Source organism: Budorcas taxicolor, chromosome 8, assembly GCF_023091745.1.
Source record: "Budorcas taxicolor isolate Tak-1 chromosome 8, Takin1.1, whole genome shotgun sequence".
NCBI lineage: Eukaryota > Metazoa > Chordata > Mammalia > Artiodactyla > Bovidae > Budorcas > Budorcas taxicolor.
In genome coordinates, this window is record NC_068917.1 from 55383030 (window position 1) to 55400870 (window position 17841).

The 17841-nt window shown below is 42.2% G+C and overlaps 1 protein-coding gene across 1 annotated transcript in view; it reads left to right on the forward strand.

The window, feature by feature from the left end:
- PCSK5 (proprotein convertase subtilisin/kexin type 5) overlaps nucleotides 1–17249 on the forward strand; it is a 503247-nt gene extending 485998 nt beyond the window's left edge. Inside the window, exons 36-38 of the mRNA XM_052644706.1 lie at nucleotides 7435–7535; nucleotides 11119–11305; nucleotides 16849–17249. Of these exons, the coding sequence (XP_052500666.1) occupies nucleotides 7435–7535; nucleotides 11119–11305; nucleotides 16849–17249 (689 nt within the window). The remainder of the gene's footprint in view (nucleotides 1–7434; nucleotides 7536–11118; nucleotides 11306–16848) is intronic.
- Nucleotides 17250–17841: the final 592 nt, after the last annotated feature.

Sequence of the window (17841 nt, forward strand, 5' to 3'; positions counted from 1 at the left end):
TCTGGTTTGCAGGAAGAGCCCCGCACCTGCCCAAGGCCCAGGTTATGGTAGCAGCTACAAATGTCCGTTTAGTCAAGGCTATGGTTTTTCCAGTAGTCATGTATGGATGTGAAAGTTGGACTGTGAAGAAAGCTGAACACCAAAGAATTGATGCTTTTGAACTGTGGTGTTGGAGAAGACTCTTGAGAGTCTCTTGGACTGCAAGGAGATCCAACCCGTCCATTCTAAAGGAGATCAGTCCTGGGTGTTCATTGGAAGGAATGCTGCTAAAGCTGAAACTCCAATACTTTGGCCACCTGATGTGAAATGTTGACTCATTGGAAAAGACTCATGCTGGGAGGGATTGGGGGCAGGAGGAGAAGGGGATGACAGAGGATAAGATGGCTGCATGGCATCACCGACTCGATGGACTTGAGTTTGGGTGAACTCTGGGAGTTGATGGAGGACAGGGAGGCCTGGAGTGCTGCAATTCATGGGGTCGCAGAGTCAGACACGACTGAGCGACTGAACTGAACTGACCGCGGTCCTCAACACACCTTAAGGCAGGGGAGCTCTGGGCTCTGTACCATCTCTACCTCAATCCATCATGACCATCAGGATGCCCGCCCCCGCAGCTGAGGCAGACAAGAAGTCCATCTCCAACGAGGAGGTGATGGAGACGCTGGAGGGCATGGCACGCGCACCGGCTTTCCAAGAGCACCACAGGCCTCCTCCACTTCAAGGGTGAGGTGGAGACTAGAGTAGTCAGTTCTTTCCTGACCCGCCTCCAGGGCAAGACCATTCAGCTCAGCAGCTTCGCTGACGTCCTCAAGGTGAGCACGGCAGAGTTCAAAATGGATTTCACCACCCGCCACTATGGGACTCCTTCACCTGTGATGGAAGGAGTGAACAAAACGCTGTCGCGATAGGCCAACCCAGAAAATGGCTCCTCCCGAAGGAGGAGGGCTCGGAGAAGCTGAGCGAGGAGGTTCTGCTCGAGGAGTCTAAGTCTGAGGAAATACGGCAGGTGACCCCGGCAGGCAGGAGATGACCGACCCGAACTTCCACACATTCAGTCTGGGGGACACTGGACCTCTGGGGTCCAGCACGACGGGTCTTCCGAGCCGCCGGCGCCTTGCGCGGGGTGACACGTACACAGGCGAAGCTTACAAAGCCGTGGTTGGCGGCCTCCAGGTTTCTCTGGATTAGACCAAACACCTGAGTGAGGCCTCAATTAAGAACTGGTTTCTCAAGCGGCAGAAGTTTCTGCAGCTGAAACAGCAGACAGAAGAAGAGCGCCAGAGAGGCAGAGGCACAGGAGGAGCAGAGCAAAGGAAAACAGAAAGAACTAGAGGAATTGGAGAGAAAGCATAGAAGCTTCCGCATGAGGGAACTAAAGCAGAAGGGCTGGGAGGTCCATCAGAATCTTTCTAGAAGCTGCAAGTAAAGGAGCAAAATGCTGCGAGGAAACACACACACACACACACCACACACACACACCACACACACACACCCCCCCACACACACACACCCTCACACCCCCCACACACACACCACACACACATACACACACCACACACACACACCACACACACACCACACCACACACACCACACACACACCACACACACACACCACACACACACACCACACACACACACCACACACACACCACACACACACCACACACACACCACACACACACCACACCACACACACACACACCACACACACACACACCACACACACACCACACACACACACACCACACACACACACCACACACACACACACCACACACACACACCACACACACACACACCACACACACCACACCACACACACACACACCACACACACACACCACACACACACACACCACACACACACACCACACACACACCACACACACACACCACACACACACACCACACACACATACCACACACACACACACCACACACACACACCACACACACACCACACACACACACCACACACACACACCACACACACACCACACACACACACCACACACACCACACACACACACCACACACACACACCACACACACACCACACACACACACCACACACACCACACACACACACCACACACACACACCACACACACACACCACACACACACCACACACACACACCACACACACCACACACACACACCACACACACACACCACACACACACAGCCCCCTCCCCCCCCCACACACACACACAGCCACAGCAGGTCAGGAGGAACCTGCAGCCCATAATGCTAATTGCGGGGCGGCTGAGCCAGGCCAACGTACCGCCCCGCGTGGCGCTCACGGTCTCCATCTCCAGCCTGGGACCGCCTCTTCCAGCTAAGATGTAACCTGTGGGGTTTTTTTTAAAACTCCCAGCCACGACCTCCCTCCTCCTTCGCTGGTTGCAACCGTAACACCCGCCCCCGCCCCCCCATTGTCTTAACACGAAGAGGGGAAAAACTTGGTGAGAAGGCTCAATACAGTTTTTGTATTATTTTAAAGTAACTCTAAGTAAAACATTACATTACTCATAGCTGCTGCTGCTAAGCCGCTTCAGTCGTGTCCGACTCCGTGAGACCCCATAGGCGGAAGCCCACCAGGCTCCCGCGTCCCTGGGATTCTCCAGGCAAGAACACTGGAGCGGGTTGCCATTTCCTTCTCCAATGCGTGAAAGTAAAAAGTGAAAGGGAAGTCACTAAGTCGTGTCCGACTCTTAGCGACCCCATGGACTGCACCCTACCAGGCTCCTCCATCCATGGGATTTTCCAGGCAAGAGTACTGGCGTGGAGTGCCATCGCCTTCTCCGTTACTCATAGCTGCTGCTGTTGCTGCTGCTGCTGCTGCTAGGTCGCTTCAGTCGTGTCCGACTATGTGCGACCCCATAGACAGCAGCCCACTAGGCTCCTCTGTCCCTGGGATTCTCATAGCTAGAAAGTACTTATAGGCTAGTGGAAAACCTCAACTATCCTGGGAATGGTCATGTGCTTTTCATAGTAGTCCTAGAATTTCTTTTATGTATCTCACAGCATGGTGTGTCACCTCTGATCAATAGAAAGATAATCTAAGGCAGATATATCTTAGTATTTTTCATAGTCACATTTTGAAAAATGAATAAAATTAATATATTAATCAACATAAAAATATTTAACATATCAATATGAAAATTATTTAGATTATACTTTCTTTTGTACTGAGTCTCAAAATCTGATGTTTATTTTATATTTATGCACAACTCAAATTGGAGTAGCTACATTACAAGTGTTCAATAGTCACTGTATGGCTGCTGCTGCTGCTAAGTTACTTTAGTAGTGTCCCACTCTGTGAGACCCCATGGACGGCAGCCCACCAGCTCCTCTGTCCCTGGGAGTCTCCAGGCAAGAATACTGGAGTGGGTTGCCATTTCCTTCTCTAACTGTATGGCTAGGAGCTACCATATTGGACAGCTTATTTCTAATTTACAACAGCGGTTTCAGATTGTATTTTAGCAGTAGGCCATCTTCTTCTGATGAAACCTTTGGCTGAATCCTATTATGTAAATAATCAGGGCTGCTGCTGCTGCTCAGATTGAAGCAGAACAGGATATCAGAGGCCCATCTGATGCCCCCATTTGTCCCCTCCCAAGCACTTCCTGGCAGTTCTTGAGGTAGCTCCATGAATCCATAGCATACAGCGGTACCCATTCTTCACTCAGCTACAACTGATTTTAATCTTTCAAAGCATTACCTTCCAAACAAACTGCATTTAAATAATCATTAATTTGTGTTCTTCCCCCCTCCCCATTTCAGAGGCATGTATAGTTGCCGCTCAGAACTTTTAATCAGGATCAGATAACAAACAAGAGATTACAGTGAATTGGGGGTAAAGTGGGAGAGTAGTGGGAACTTTGCATTGTCATTGGCCCTGTGATAGTAAATATTGACGTTCTATGAGGTTTTTTGGAAAGTTGAAGGTAGTACCTCTGCTGCCACTGTTACTAGATATGAGGGGCTTTCATTCCATCTAGGATTGCCAGATAAAACACTGTATTTTAATTTCCTACATATAAAAACACAAGTCTCAACTCCCTAGTTCAGTGCAGTGCTACTTGGGGGAGGAGAAACATTTGTTAATAGTTTCTAACCAGGATCAGGCCACCATCATTAGGTAAGTTAATGTTTCTTAACATCAGTCAATCAAAACAGGGCAACACCAGCTTTTTAAGAATTTTGTGGGGATTGGAAAAATTTTTAGTGATGTCAGCACAGTTTGAAAAAACTATAAATTTATTTACTTGTATTTGGGATTTCCTGAGTGAATTAATGATATGGTTTGGAGCATTCCCAGGCTCAAAAATTCACTAATACCTTCAGATAATGGAATACTTGTCAGTATTAAAGAGAGATGAGCTATCAAGCCATAAAAAGATACAGAGGAAACTTAAATACCTATTAGTGAAAGAGGCAGCTCTGAAAAGGCTTCATACTGTATGATTTCAACTATGTGACACTGTGGAAATGGTGTCGTTTCAGGAGGTGAGGGGGTGGGGGGTGTGGGATAGGGAGAGTTGAATAGACAGAGCACAGAGGATTTTTAGGGTAGTGAAAATATTCTGTATGATACTAAAATGATGGATACATGTAATTATACCCTTGTCTAAACCCATAGAATAGTCAACACGAAGAAGGAACCCCAACATAAACTACAGACTTAGGGTGATTATAATATGTCAAACAAGGTTTATCTTTGTTTAAAAAAAAAAATTCCATTCTGGTGAGTCATGTTAATAATGGGGAAGGCTATGCATGTGTGAAGGCAGGAGGTATACAGGAAATCCTTGTACCTCTCTGTCAAAGATTTTGTTGTAAACCTAAAACTGCTCTAAATGAATAATAATAGTAAAGTCTTAAAGATAAAGTTCATTAGCACAGCCTCCCTGAGACTGTATTCCAGGGATGGCGGGACATAGCTGGCTGAATCTTAAAGCCACCCTGAGTGTTTGTGCCTCCCCTCTTGTACTTGACATGAGCCTCGAGTATTCCTGGTCAATGCTTTCTATCTCTGATGTTCATTTCTTCTGCCATCCTTTCTTCACCTACCACACACATCCTTTACTGGTTAATCAATCTTTGTGCTGCCTTCTGATTTTGCAATATAGAGACTGCAAAATTTGGGGACAAGCTTTCTCCTGGGTTGTAAACTGGGTGAAAGAACAAAGGATTAATTATTTCCTTCTTAAAGTATTAGCTGTCAGACTAAGAAATGAGGCTGCATAAAGGGTCCAGGGGAAATTTCCCACCCTAAATAAGTAACTTACCAAGTAGATTGTGTTTCATTCACATTTGACTGCCCAATAATATTACGCTGTTACAAAATACTTAAAAGAACTAAAGGGGTTGGGGAAGGACAACCTACTAAGGACCAGTATGTATCTTTTATGCACCAGGTTTCTTTATAATTAGCTCTTTCCTTGCCTTCATGCATTTCGCTTTGTATTTATCCTCCACACAAAATTGTTTTAATAAAAATCCAGGGTGATTAACCAAAGCCTCCTAACTCTCTCCCAAGCTGCCTCTCTCTTCCAGTGTGGAATGACACCACAGACAGACCCTGGGGTGGCTCTGTATTATTGAATTCATCCCTTGGGGGTCAGTCCAAGGGAGAGCAGATGGTGAGCTGTTCTGAATTTTAGGGAAATACCAAAGCTGTCTTTATAGGTCCCAAGGTTCCTACAGATCCTTCAAAGCAATGATAAATGAAAGGTGTTAAACGTGAAAAAAAAATAGAAAACATTCTGGAAATTAACAAACTACCTTTTGCAAAAGACACAGAGTATCCTAAGTATGCAGATTTTGCAACAAATCAGCGTTGGAGATGTAAATAGAGTCCTGGCTTGTCATCCAGAGGTGACAGGTATTACCTTTGGGAATTTCCCAGAATCCAAGCCAAATTTCTCCTGGCCTCCTGGGAAAATGTAAGCAAACTTACAACACAAATTTTGTAACCTAACCTTTTACACCTGTTTTTCCCCTCTGTTAATTTCTGCTACCTTTAATTTCTCTTCATAAAGGAAAAAACCCCACAGTTTTGTATTTCAAATTGGAGTAAGACACTGAAGATATATTTTAGAAAACTGGCGAGGGGGAAGGAAAGAAGTAGAAGATTGATTCTTTCATCAGAGACCACAATTGTGTTCCGGAACATATAGGAAATTCTGTGTGAAGCTGGAGGGAATAGAGAAACAGAATGGTTTTGAATTTATATCACTATAGGCAGCCCCCAATCTAAGAAGTTTGGTAATAAAGATTTATTATCTGAGCTGTTGTTCAGAAGTCAGAATTCATTTTTTCATAGAAACATTATAAATGATAGTTCATAGATATTTCATAGATCAAATATGAAAAGTAGATTGAAATCCATAGTGAGTTTAAGATGAGGACTCAAGGTTCTACTTCAAGTTCAACTAACCACCCTTTACAATATTTTTCTAATGGAAAGCTCTATAGATCACGTTCTAGCTCATGGTATCAGGCACATTCCATGCCTCATCTATCTCCCTGCTCCTGTTTCTCTTTCTAATGCAGTGAACTAGAGCTCAGTTCTCCTGTTCCCAAACTCTCTCTAGAATTTATCCCTTGCTAATTGCATAGAAAGAAATGCTTGGCTTAGTCATTCTTTGGGTCTCTGAATTAGGAGAGAAGTGTACTACCTCCACAGGCAGCAGACTTCCTCTACTTGGTTCATGTGTGAAGGCAAGTAGTATGATCAAAGAGCACTGCACTGTCAGTCAACAAACCCAGTCTAACTCTTGGCTCAACCATTCTCCATGTAACCTTGACTGATGAATTCACGTGTCTGGGCATTAGTTTACATTTATTGAAAAATTAAATAAATAGGATGTCAAATTTATGAGAAGAGAGTTGACTGCTTTCTAGAGAATTTCAAAGGAACCTATCATGACAATGCTCAAAATTAAGAACTACTGGACAAAATGATCTGCTAAATTCTTTTAGCCCTAGCATTTTAAATTGCAAGTCTGGTGTTGTTTCTTAATTAGGAATGGCCCATTCGTGATTTACTTATAAAGTTTTGGAGCCCTCCAAATCATTCTCATCCTCTCTACTGGTTAAACAATAAGCAGAATGATAAAAACTATTACAAACTTTCTACATGATTTGCCATTCTCTGAAAATCTTTTCTTTTGCTGTAATAAAATATCTGTCATCTCCTAACCCATAATTTCCAAACTGAGAGTTTATGTTGATTAGACTAACTGGATAATTTTTAGGTCTTTACTTGGTATCTCATAGACTTTGTTTTTCCATATCCTCAATCAATTCACCTTTCTACTTCAAATTATTTGACATGTTCCTTGCTCCTGTTTCAGATCCAAGACAGAGGCTGAAATCTAAGGTCAGTCTCATAACTTGGAATTTTTTTTTTTTTCTTTCAGGAAAAGGATCATTGGACTGCTTATCCTGTGTGTGGAGTTACCACCTGATGGGAGGACTCTGTACCTCGGATTGTCTTGTGGGGGAGTACAGAGTGGGAGAGGTACAGAGCTGGGTGTGGTGTGCCTTCAACCATTGCTGCAGAGGGACGTGAGCTAGTTTCTGCTTGTCATTTTGGGAAAAGTCCAAAAAAATCATAAAATTGCTACACACACTATAGCTCAGGTTTAATATTTGTAAGTCTTCTACCATTGCATTGTGGAATAATGGTACTACCCATCTGTAACCTTAATTCCAATCAAAGGAGCTGAAAAGACCTGAGAGAAATAATGGGAAGTTATTTAATGAGGACAACAATATATTGCTCACAACCCTAGAAGTTTCAGGTCTACATAGGAATATTATGCCAGAAATAAGAATTGTCTTCTCTTCTCCCCCTCTGCTGGCTAACCTGAAACATCTGAAGAATGTTAGAACTACACAACCAATGTTGGTCCTTCACCTCCTCCCTTCACAGACTATCAAGAGAGAGACATTTCATTTGCTAGCCTAGAAACCATGGATTCTGAGTCCAGTTTTTAAAAAAATTTATTTATTTTTTACTGAAGGATAATTGCTTTACAGAATTTTGCTGTTTTCTGTCAAACCTCAACATGAATCAGCCTTAGGTATACCTGAGTCCACTAACTTCGTGATTGTGTTTCCAAACTTTAGAAATTAAGTAAATGGTAAAACACACATGACCCAGCATATTCACATATGTCACTCTCTTTAATTCGGATAAGAGTACACTCTGGAGAAACTGAGAATCTAAGAGGTTAAATGCAGTACACTGATAAAGATTATACAACTAGTAAATAATGAAGTTGGGATTAAACCCAGGGGTTCTGGCTCCTAATCCAGGATTTGATGAAATCTCAGCTGAGAAAGCATCTTATCAGCACCTGGAACTTGTCAAGCAGTGGCAATTTCCATTCCTTCTTTTTCTGCCTTCCAAAGTGCAGAAGTGAAATAAGAAGGTATGTTCCCTCATCCACATTTTCAGCACCAGTGAAACGAAGCAGCCTCTTGGGAGGGAAGTCACTTTATCTAATCTCTCAACAATCTTTCCACTGATATTTCACTGTGTTAGCTACATAGTCACGATTTATATTATCCTAGGGTAGAGGCTGTGAAAAGAAGGGAAGCAAAGGAGAAAAGGAAAGATATACCCATTTGAATGCAGAGTTCCAAAGAATAGCAAGAAGAGATAAGAAAGCCTTCCTCAGCGATCAATGCAAAGAAAACAATAAAATGGGAAAGACTAGGGATCTCTTCAAGAAATTAGAGATACCAAGGGAATATTTCATGCAAAGATGGGCTCAATAAAGGACAGAAATGGTAGGGACCTAACAGAAGCAGAAGATATTAAGAAGAGATGGCAAGAATACACAGAATAACTGTACAAAAAAGATCTTCATGACCCAGATAATCATGATGGTGTGATCACTCACCTAGAGCCTGAGATCCTGGAGTGTGAAGTCCAGTGGGCCTTAGGAAACATCACTACAAACAAAGCTAGTGGAGATGATGGAATTCCAGTAGAGCTATTTCAAATCCTGAAAGATGATGCTGTGAAAGTGCTACACTCAATATGCCAGCAAATTTGGAAAACTCAGCAGTGGCCACAGGACTGGAAAAGGTCAGTTTTCATTCCAATCCCAAAGAAAGGCAAAGCCAAAGAATGCTCAAACTGCTGCACAACTGCACTCATCTCACATGCTAGCTAAGTAGTTCTCCCAGCCAGGCTTCAGCAATATATGAATCGTGAACGTCCAGATGTTCATGCTGGTTTTAGAAAAGGCAGAGGAACCAGAGATCAAATTGCCAACATCCGCTGGATCATGGAAAAAGCAAGAGAGTTCCAGGAAAACATCTATTTCTGCTTTATTGACTATGCCAAAGCCTTTGACTATGTGGATCACAATAAACTGTGGAAAATTCTTAAAGAGATGGGAATACTAGACCACCTGACCTCCCTCTTGAGAAACCTGTATGCAGGTCAGGAAGCAACAGTTAGAACCGGACATGGAACAACAGACTGGTTCCAAATAAGAAAAGGAGTACATCAAGGCTGTATATTGTCACCCTGCTTATTTAACTTCTATGTAGAGTACATCATGAGAAATGCTGGGCTGGATGAAGCACAAGCTGGAATCAAGATTGCCAGGAGAAATATCAATAACCTCAGATATGCAGATGACACCACCCTTATGGCAGAAAGTGAAGAACTATAGAGCCTCTTGATGAAAGGGAAAGAGGAGAGTGAAAAAGTTGACTTAAAGCTCAACATTCAGAAAACTAAGATCATGGCATCTGGTCCCAACACTTCATAGCAAATAGATGGGGAAACAGTGGAAACAGTGGCTGACTTTATTTTGGGGGGCTCCAAAATTACTGCAGATGGTGATTGCAGCCATGAAATTAAAAGATGCTTACTCCTTGAAAGGAAAGTTATGACCAGCCTAGACAGCATATTCAAAAGCAGAGACAGTACTTTGCCAACAAAGGTCCATCTAGTCAAGGCTATGGTTTTTCCAGTGGTCATGTATGGATGTGAGACTATAAAGAAAGCTGAGCACAGACGAATTGATGCGTTTGAACTGTGGTGCTGGAGAAGACTCTTGAGAGTCCCTTGGACTGCAAGGAGATCCAACCAGTCCATCCCAAAGGAGATCAGTCCTGGGTGTTCATTGGAAGGACTGATGTTGAAGCTGAAACTCCAATACTTTGGCCACCTGATGTGAAGAGCTGACTCATTTGAAAAGACCCTGATGCTGGGAAAGATTGAGGGCAGGAGGAGAAGGAGACGACAGAGGATGAGATGGTTGGATGGCATCACTGACTCGATGGACATGGGTTTGGGTGGACTCCGGGAGTTGGTGATGGACAGGAAGGCCTGGCATGCTACGGTTCATGGGGTAACACAGACTCATACACGACTGAGCAACTGAACTGAACTGAGGGCAGAGGCACACAAGAATCTTAATAGCCACAGAGGCAGGGCAGATCATGTAAATGAGTGAAGAGTGTTGGGTCAAAAAACAAAACAAAACAAAACAGGGCAAACTTGACCATAGGCAGAATATTACATTGCATCTCTGTGTTGGTGACATCAGAGCACATTCTGAGGATTGTATCAAATAGAGCATAAAAAGGGGCCACTGCCACTCAACTCCATCTGTGATATGGGAGTGATGATTCCAGTGTTGATAAGTCTGATAGTTTTGAAAGAGAAACTCAGAACTGACTTATGTGTGAAATATCCCAGTTTTGAAATGTAGGCAATGAGTTCAAATTTTTTTAAGCCATGAAATCCAATTGAGTATGAACCAAACAAAACTTGTCCTTGACCAGGTACAGCACATGGCTGTCAGGGTGTGACCTGAGCTCTTCTAGGAGCTTGTTCTCTCACTATTATTACCAGCAGATCTCATACGAAAAGCTCAACACTGGCTCCATCGAGTGCAGACAGCTGGTTCTTTCTTTCACCCAGAAGAGTTAAAATGGACCCAGAGCAAATCACCTTTCTGCTATCCCCAACCTGCTTCCTTCCTTTATCCAGAGGAGAGGGAACCCCCATCTGGGAACTCTCAGTGCCTTGTTAATTTCTCCACACTCAAAAGGAATCTGCTTGTTCTTAACAGGGGGAGAAATTTAACTGTGAAAAGTGCCACGAGAGCTGCATAGAATGCAAGGGACCTGGCAGCAGGAACTGTACCGTGTGTCCTGCCAACCTGGTGCTGCACATGGACGACAGCCGCTGCCTGCGTTGCTGCAATGCCTCCGATCCCACCAATGCCCAGGAGTGCTGTGACTGCCGTGACACAGAAGGTGAGGGGAGGGGCAGAGAGTTTTGCAGAACCAGAGGAAGGGCATGTCCCCAGGATTCTCACAGGAGCTTGAGGGAGAGAGGGATGGGACGTTTCAAAGGATTGATAGAACCACCTTTTTTTCTAATGACTTTTTTTTTTTAAATTTTAAAATCTTTAATTCTTAAATGCGTTTCTAATGACTTTTTAATATATTTTTTAATTGAAGTACAGTTGATTTATAATGTTAGTTTCTGGTGTACAGCAAAGGGATTCAGTTATATATATGCGTTTATGCATGCTCAGTTGCTTCAGTCGTGTCCAGTTCTTTGCGACCCCATGGACTGTAGCCCACTAGACTCCTCTGTCCATGGAATTTTCCAGACAAGAATACTAGAACAGGTTACCATGCCCTCCTCCAGGAGATCATTCTGACCCAGGGATTGAACCCATGTCTCCTGCATTGCAGGCAGATTCTTTACCACTGAGCCATGAGGGAAGATATATGTCATATATATATATATATATATATATATATATATATATAGAGAGAGAGAGAGAGAGAGAGAGAGAGAGAGAGAGTCTTTCATATTTTTCCAGTATGGCTTATTATAAGATAAAGCTACCTTTTTATTGAGTGCTTACTATATGTCTAGTATATTTGGAATTTCCTGTCCACTATTTAAGTAGATATTATCAATCCCATTTGACTGATGAGAAGACTTGGGTTCAAAGAGTTTGATTAGTGTGCCCAAGTGTTTCCCTGGTGGCTCTGACAGTAAAGAATATGTCTGCAATGAAGGAGATCTCGGTTTTATCCCTTGGTTGAGAAGATCCTCCTGAAGGAGGGAATGGCAACCCACTCCAGTAGTCTTGCCTGGAGAATTCCGTGGACAGAGGAGTCCATACCAATGTGAAAAGGCTCACGTGAAATTAGAATATGGATCATATGGACTCAAAGCCAGCATTCTCTCCACTCCTGTGCTGCCTCCCAGATTCAAACTCAAGCAGGTCTAAAGCTTCATCTTTATAAATTTATAAACTTTATTCCTTTTTTTGGGGGGGGGGGGGTTTGTCCTTTCTTAGGAAAAAAGGAAAAGAATCACCTATCACAGAAACTGATGCTAATATTATATTGATTCTCTTGAAAAATCATTCTGTGGAAGTCAGTTCAAATCCAGGGCTCCCATTAGAGACTTAAGACATTTTATAAATGAGTTTTTATTTAAGGCTTTCTTACAAAACCCAATTTACCAACTCCAACCCCCCAACTGTCTCCCCACTCCAACCCCACTTGTATAGATACTTGGTTCTCATTGGCTATAAGCTTAGAAAGGCCCCAAATGGAGTGATATCATCTAAAAAGAAAAATATAAATTCTTATTTATTCATTTTAATTGGAGGCTAATTACTTTACAATATTGCAGTGGTTTTTGCCATACATTGACATGAATCAGCCATCGGTTTACATGTGTTCCCCATCCTGAACCACCCCCCAACCTCCCTCCCCATCCTATCCCTCTGGGTCATCCCAGTGCACCAACCCTGAGCACCCTGTCTCATGCATCAAACCTGGACTGGCGATCTATTTCACATATGATAATATATATGTTTCAATGCCATTCTCCCAAATCATCCCACTCTCTCCCTCTCCCAGAGTCCAAAAGGCTGTTCTATACATCTGTGTCTCTTTTGCTGTCTCGCATACAGGGTTATCGTAACCATCTTTCTAAATTCCATATATATGTGTTAGTATACTTTATTGGTGTTTCTCTTTCTGGCTTACTTCACTCTGTATAATAGGCTCCAGTTTCAAGCCGAGGGATGGGATGGGGAGGGAGGTGGGAGGGGGGTTCAGGATTGGGAACACGTGTACACCTGTTGCAGATTCATGTTGATGTATGGCAAAACCAATACAGTATTATAAAGCAAAATAAAATAAAAATAAAAAGTAAACTGTGAAAAAAAAATAGGCTCCAGTTTCATCCACCTCATTAGAACTGATTCAAATGCATTCTTTTTAATGGCTGAGTAATATTCCATTGTATATATGTACCACAGCTTTCTTACCCATTCATCTGTGGATGGACATCTAGGTTGCTTCCATGTCCTGGCTATTGTAAACAGTGCTGCAATGAACATTGGGGTACACGTGTCGCTTTCAGTTCTGGTTTCCTCAGTGTGTATGCCCAGCAGTGGGATTCCTGTGTCATACGGCAGTTCTATTTCCAGTTTTTTAAGGAATCTCCACACTGTTCTCCATAGTGGCTGTACTAGTTTGCATTCCCACCAACAGTGTAAGAGGGTTCTCTTTTCTCTACACCCTCTCCAGCATTTATTGTAGATTTTTGGATAGCAGCCATTCTGACCAGCGTGAAATGGTACCTCACTGTGGTTTTGATGTGCATTTCTCTGATAATGAGTGATGTTGAGCATCTTTTCATGTGTTTGTAAGCCATCTGTATGTCGTCTTTGGAGAAATATCTGTTTATTTCTTTGGCCCATTGTTTGATTGGATCATTTATTTTTCTGGAATTGAGCTGCAGGAGTTGCTTGTATATTTTTGAGATTAATTATTTGTCAGTTGCTTGCTATTATTTTCTCCCATTCTGAAGGCTGTCTTTTCACTTTGCTTATAGTTTCCTTCATTGTGCAAAAGCTTTTAAGTTTAATTAGGTCCCATTTGTTTATTTTTGCTTTTATTTCCATTACTCTGGGACATGGGTCATAGAGGATCCTGCTGTGATTTGTGTCGGAGAGTGTTTTGCCTGTGTTTTCCTCTAGGAGTTTTATAATTTCTGGTGTTACGTTTAGATCTTTAATCCATTTTGAGTTTATTTTTGTGTATGATGTTAGAAACTGTTCTAGTTTCATTCTTTTAGAAGTGGTTGACCAGTTTTTGCAGCACCATTTGTTAAGTTAAAGAGATCGTCTTTTCTCCATTGTATATTCTTGCCTCCTTTGTCAAAGATAAGGTGTCTGTGGGTGCATGGATTTATCTCTGGGCTTTCTATTTTGTTTCACTGATCTATATTTCTGTCTTTGTGCCAGTACCATACTGTCTTGATGACTGTAGCTTTGTAGTATAGCCTGAAGTCAGGCAGGTTGATTCCTCCAGTTCCAGTCTTCTAAAAAGAAAAATATAAATTCTTAAAACATTCTACAGTGCAAAAGCATATCATTTCTTTAGGGCTCAGCTACATCATGGCTTGACCAAAAAAGAGACATCAAATTTATGGGAGCCTGTCCATTTACTAAAAAAGTAAATCCCAGATCCCAAACCACTACTAGCCTTTTCTGTTTTATTTTTATCAACCTTTTCACTTACTTCTAAATATCCTCTTTCCAAAAACTAATTATTTCCTCCTTTCAGCAATCCTGCCTCCAGGAGCAGCTGGTTTCCCCAGCTATTCACACATCCACATGCCTAATATTCATTCTGTGTCAGCTAAGAATAATAACCCTCATTACATTGATGGCTTTAAATGAAACCAGAAGTGTGTGCATGTTGGATGTAGAGTTTCAGCAAGCGTTTTACAACTAAGAACTACTTATTCAGCTTTCTTGGGCTTTCTGTAGCTCTTGAAGATTAAATACTCAGAAGACTACATACTCTTGATTACCTGCTCATTCTTTACTGAGACACACTGCTCCTTCAAAGAAGAACCCATATCACAGAGGCTGACCCTAACTCTTCAAACCTAAGACTGGAGGATAGTAAGACAGGCTTGCATATGATATCCTATTAATTGAAACAACCTCACAAGGTCTTTTATTGAGTCTCCTGTCTCAGCATTTATCATGAAGTACCACATACAGAGGGCTTCCCAGGTGGCTCCAGTGGTAAAGAATCTGCTTGCCAATGCAGGAGACACAAGAGACATGGGCTCAATCCCTAGGTCAGGAAGATCCCCTGGAGGAGGGCATGGTAACCCACTCCAGGTTTCTTGCCTGGAGAATGCCATGGACACAAGAGCTTGGCAGGCTATGATCCATAAGGTCACAAAGCCAAACACGACTTAGCATGCACACACCACACACAGATTGCAGTCCTTATTGCTAATTGCTTATCCTTTCCTCTAGTGCTTTAATATTCCCTCCAGTGGAAAAATTCTGTTCTAGTATATTAATGACAAAAGTAGTCATGATAGTATTGTTACTTTAGGAGATGAAATTCTATTTGATGGGCAAAATCCCACAAGGATGAAAGTTAGGATAAAAAAAAAAAACTTGTTTATCACTAACAAAAAGAGAAGGAAAGAAATACATAGTGGTGATGAATCACACCGAATTGGCCAATATATATTAAGCAAAAGTAATTAACCCTAAAATAACTGCCACAGTATTATATTCATTAAGCTAGTGTATATAATGTACCTAGAATCTCATAAAACATCCTGAGGGCAGAACTAGTTGGTTCAAAAAATATTTATGGAAAATGTACTGTTGTATTTCAACTTGTACATCCGGTAAAGCCTGCTAGTTTTTCTTTCTAGTTCTTTCATACTCTCACTCTCCCATTTGGTGGGTTAAAGAATACAAAAAAATATTAGGTAAATCATACCACCTGAATAAATGAGCGAAAATGAGTTCATCACTGAGTTAGGAAACTGTTTTGTTTGCTGCATGTTCTCAATTAAGTCATCAAAACCAAGAATGATGAATGAGAGAGAGACAGAGCTCTCAGCTTCAGAAATCTTAGTTATAATAGAAGAAATCTATCTCTCAATTTGGCAGTCAGAATTTAAAGAAGAGGGAAAAAAAGGATTTAAAGATGGTAGTTTTCTTCCTGCCAGATAAGGTCCACAGGATGTTAGAAAGTAACACAACAACAACAACAAATACATTGCCGGTGTTTTGCCCCACTGTCTCCAGACAGTAGCCTAAAGTAAGGATTCCTGGGTTTGAATTCTGATCACTCCACAAACAACTCCTAACCTCTGATGGTGTGATAATTCACTTTCTCTCTATGGGTCTCAGTTTCCTCAACTATCAATCAACAGAAAGACCTGTGATTTCTACGGCCCCACATAGGAATGAGTCAATGCTTTTATAAATAATCTGTTCCTGTCTTTGAATGATGGGACAATCCTGTTGAATCAGGTTTAAATGTAAACCTGATTTAAAGCTGGGGAAAAGACTCAGTCTTAGAAAAAGCTAAAGTTGAAACAGAAATAGAGCATTTTACAATAACTGAAACCTGGTCCAAAATGGAATATTTCTCTCAAGAAGGAAATAGAAGAATCGATTTAGTAAGGTTGGACACTTGATGACTGACCCATGAGGTATGGGTATGATGGGGGACTCCCTTTGGTCCTCAGACTGACCTCCACCCTAGAAGAGTTTGTTGGTACCATCTGGGATAGGCTGAAACTCTCCTGGAGTACATACAGCAATTCTGTAGAGGGATATGCTCTCTAAGGAAATCAAAGACAGTGGTTCCACTATTTTAGATTCAAAAGATAAAGGTGAAACCCTTTATTTCGGAAACTAATTTTCACCATTCCATTTCTTCTCTTCCACTCTTCCCCTCTGTCCTCTTCCTTTGGGATCATCTTCCAACAGATGAGTGTATCCTTCGAGCAAGTGAGGTTGAGCCTGCAGGTGAGCATTCCAAGACAGCCCTGTTGATCACTTCCTCCATTATGCTGGTGCTTCTGCTCGGGGCAGCTGTGATTGTCTGGAGGAAATCTCGGAGCAGAGCCAAGTCAACAGAAAAAGCCGGCTATGCAAAGCTGGCTGAACCTAGCGTGTCTTACTCCTCCTATAAGAGCGGCCATCGTGAGAGCTTTGAAGAGGATCAAGTGATTGAGTACAGAGACCGGGACTATGATGAGGATGATGATGATGACATTGTCTACATGGGCCAAGATGGCACTGTCTACCGGAAATTTAAGTATGGGCTGCTGGATGATGACAGTGAAGATGACCTGGAATACGATGATGAGAGCTACTCCTACCAGTAAACAGAGGTCACGCACACCCCACCACATTCCACTCATGGGCATGCATATGAGCATTACAGTGTTGGATTTTATCCCAACATACCAGGCTGACGTGAGGGTGCTTGTCTTCTTAACCAAGAGTCCAACTAGAGTATATGAGAATGCTGAAATATTTTGTTCTTCTTTTGGATGGTTAAACTCAATTAACTATAATTATTCAACCATGACTGAGGGACAAGGATAAAATTCGGAGTAATTGTTCTCAAAACAGTATCTCAAGACACAAAACATAAGAAGTTTTTAAAAAATAGTGAAATTTTTGTGCAAACTGTTTCATGTGATTAAGAAAAAAGAAATAGACCTGTAGTAATTTTGTTTCTCAGCTGCATTGTAGAGATATTTGCTACCTTTTTGATTTCTGATATTTCTGTAATTGATTTGGGGGGATGAGGAGACAAAAGAACTGCTTGTCTTAGGGGATTTTCCTCCCCTTTTAGTTCTCTTGGGGCAGAGATTTGTTCCTTAAGGGACCACTAAAGAAAGTTCTCCTTCTCATGCCATTTACTTCAATTACTCCAGCTCACCCCTGAGTAATAGAGACCACCTCTGCTGA